Source organism: Nansenia antarctica (genome assembly GCF_963989245.1).
Source record: "Nansenia antarctica genome assembly, chromosome: 1".
Classification (NCBI taxonomy): Eukaryota; Metazoa; Chordata; class Actinopteri; order Argentiniformes; family Microstomatidae; genus Nansenia; species Nansenia antarctica.
Window position 1 is genome coordinate 111,800,104 of NC_137674.1, and position 2,500 is coordinate 111,802,603.

Here is a 2,500-nt window from a genome sequence, read left to right on the forward strand (position 1 = left end):
GAGGAGACAGTCTTTAGCTCTGAGGAGACAGTCTTTAGCTCTGAGGAGACCGTCTTTAGCTCTGAGGAGACAGTCTTTACCTCTGAGGAGACAGTCTTTAGCTCTGAGGAGACAGTCTTTAGCTCTGAGGAGACAGTCTTTACCTCTGAGGAGACAGTCTTTAACTCTGAGGAGACAGTCTTTAGCTCTGAGGAGACAGTCTTTAGCTCTGAGGAGGAGACAGTCTTTAGCTCTGAGGAGACAGTTAGCTCTGAGGAGACAGTCTTTAGCTCTGAGGAGACCGTCTTTAGCTCTGAGGAGACAGTCTTTACCTCTGAGGAGACAGTCTTTAGCTCTGAGGAGACAGTCTTTAGCTCTGAGGAGACAGTCTTTACCTCTGAGGAGACAGTCTTTAACTCTGAGGAGACAGTCTTTAGCTCTGAGGAGACAGTCTTTAACTCTGAGGAGACAGTCTTTAGCTCTGAGGAGACAGTCTTTAGCTCTGAGGAGACGGTCTTTAACTCTGAGGAGACAGTCTTTACCTCTGAGGAGACAGTCTTTAACTCTGAGGAGACAGTCTTTAGCTCTGAGGAGACAGTCTTTAGCTCTGAGGAGGAGACAGTCTTTAGCTCTGAGGAGACAGTCTTTAGCTCTGAGGAGACAGTCTTTAGCTCTGAGGGGTTGCTGCTACACGGCTCCTCTGAAACGTGGAAAGTTGAAACTTGGTTCTGAGGAGACTGCAGAGTCGTCTAGCTGTGTGGCTAACAGAGTCGTCTAACTGTGTGGCTTCAGAAAGTATTCAGACCCCTTTAATGTTTCCCACATGTTTTGCCATTAAAAGGTTTTTTATGATGTTTTGCCATTACTCCTCACTCAACCTCATAATGACAAAGCAGCCACACTCCAGCATTTACAGGCATTAAACAAATGGTTGTGTCTTGTTCTATTGTAAAGTGCTTTGAGTTGCATTTCATGTACGAAAGGTGCTATATAAATAAAGCTTTACTTACTTACTTACTTGATGAACTGTGTCATATATTAGGTAGGCCTACAATTTCAATATAAAACAAAGTATGTGACCACTGAATGAATGACCCGCACTTTAAAGCGATTGGGAAAAGGTAGCCTACATCAATATCATTGCATTCAAAAGCATGTTTTTTTTTTGGGGGGGGGGGGTCAATTAATCGTTTAGAGACTAAATCGATTCATCGATACAAAAATAATCTACAGATTAAATCGGCAACAAAATAATTGTTAGTTGCAGCCCTGCCACTAGATCAGTGGTTCTCAAACCTCTCCTCGGGGACCACCAGCCGTTCCACATATTTGATCTGTTCCACCACCAGCCCACCTGATTCAACTAATCAAGTGCAAAGCAATTATGGTTTGTACTTGATTAGTTGAATCAGGTGTGCTGGTGGTCCCCGAGGAGAGGTTTGAGAACCACTGATCCAGAGCTTGTGACATACCTAGGCATTAACCCGTGGTTGGAGATCAGATCTGTGTTTCCTAGAAGGACCGTTCCTTTCTGATTGTTCCGCTTTCCTTTGCTCTTTCACTTCCTCTCTGCATCAGATTCTCACAATGTACCGTCAGGGGAATGTGGACTTCAGTTGAGAGGTTCTTGTTCCAACGCGAAGCGACCCCTCATTTCCCCTTTCACTCACTATGTCGGCTATTTTCTGCCACTGAAAGTTAACTATTGAAGAGGTTAGCGCTCGGTGGCGTAACTAACACACTAAAAGCGTCGACCATGTAACCGCAGGGTTCCTGGTTCGATTCCGGCCTTGGACATTATCCTGCATGTCATCCCTTCTCTCTCTCTCTCTCTCTCTCTCTCTCTCTCTCTCTCTCTCTCTCTCTCTCTCTCTCTCTCTCTCTCTCTCTCTCTCTCTCTCTCTCTCTCTCTCTCTCTCTCTCTCTCTCTCTCTCTCACACACACACACACACACCCATGCTTCCTGTCAAATCTCTACTGTCTCTATCGCAATAAAATAAATAAATATGAGACTCCGGAAAAAAAGAAGTGAAATTGAGCTCCGTCTTTTTGTTGTTGTTAACGGATGTGTTCTGTTGCTCTCTCCTCCAGGGCCACCATAGAGGACGTGGAGGGGGACGTCTGTGAGCTGGAGTCCAAGCTTGACAAGGTGAGTGGCTGACCACCATGTGACCCAGGGGTCAAGGTTCAGGTGTCTTCCAGAGTTGAGGAGGCTGAGCTGAGCCAGGGGGGACGTCTGCACTTTCAACACCATATTCTGTTTGCATGAATAAACCCCCCCACCCACCCTCTCTATAACCACGTCCCTCCCCCACCACTGGCCTGAGATCAGAGAGAGTGTTGAGTGAAGGGGCGGGGAGGGGGGAGTGAGGCTCTGAGAAGCTTTTTCCCACTGACCCTCCTGGTTCTCCTGAGACAGTCCCTCATTGGTCAGATTCCAACCCTTGGTCTCCTCGGTGACTCCCCCTGGTGTCACTTCCCTGCTGCGGTGTAGAAGAAAGATCTGCTCCAGGGTGTGTG

General features: G+C 47.0%; 1 protein-coding gene across 1 annotated transcript in view; it reads left to right on the top strand.

Annotated features, from left to right (window-relative positions):
* The window catches only part of LOC308171114 (arf-GAP with coiled-coil, ANK repeat and PH domain-containing protein 2-like), a 65,841-nt gene that overhangs the window by 16,218 nt on the left and 47,123 nt on the right, over positions 1-2,500 (top strand). The window contains exon 2 of the mRNA XM_080545985.1: positions 2,072-2,129. Coding sequence (XP_080402111.1) covers positions 2,072-2,129 — 58 coding nt within the window. The remainder of the gene's footprint in view (positions 1-2,071; positions 2,130-2,500) is intronic.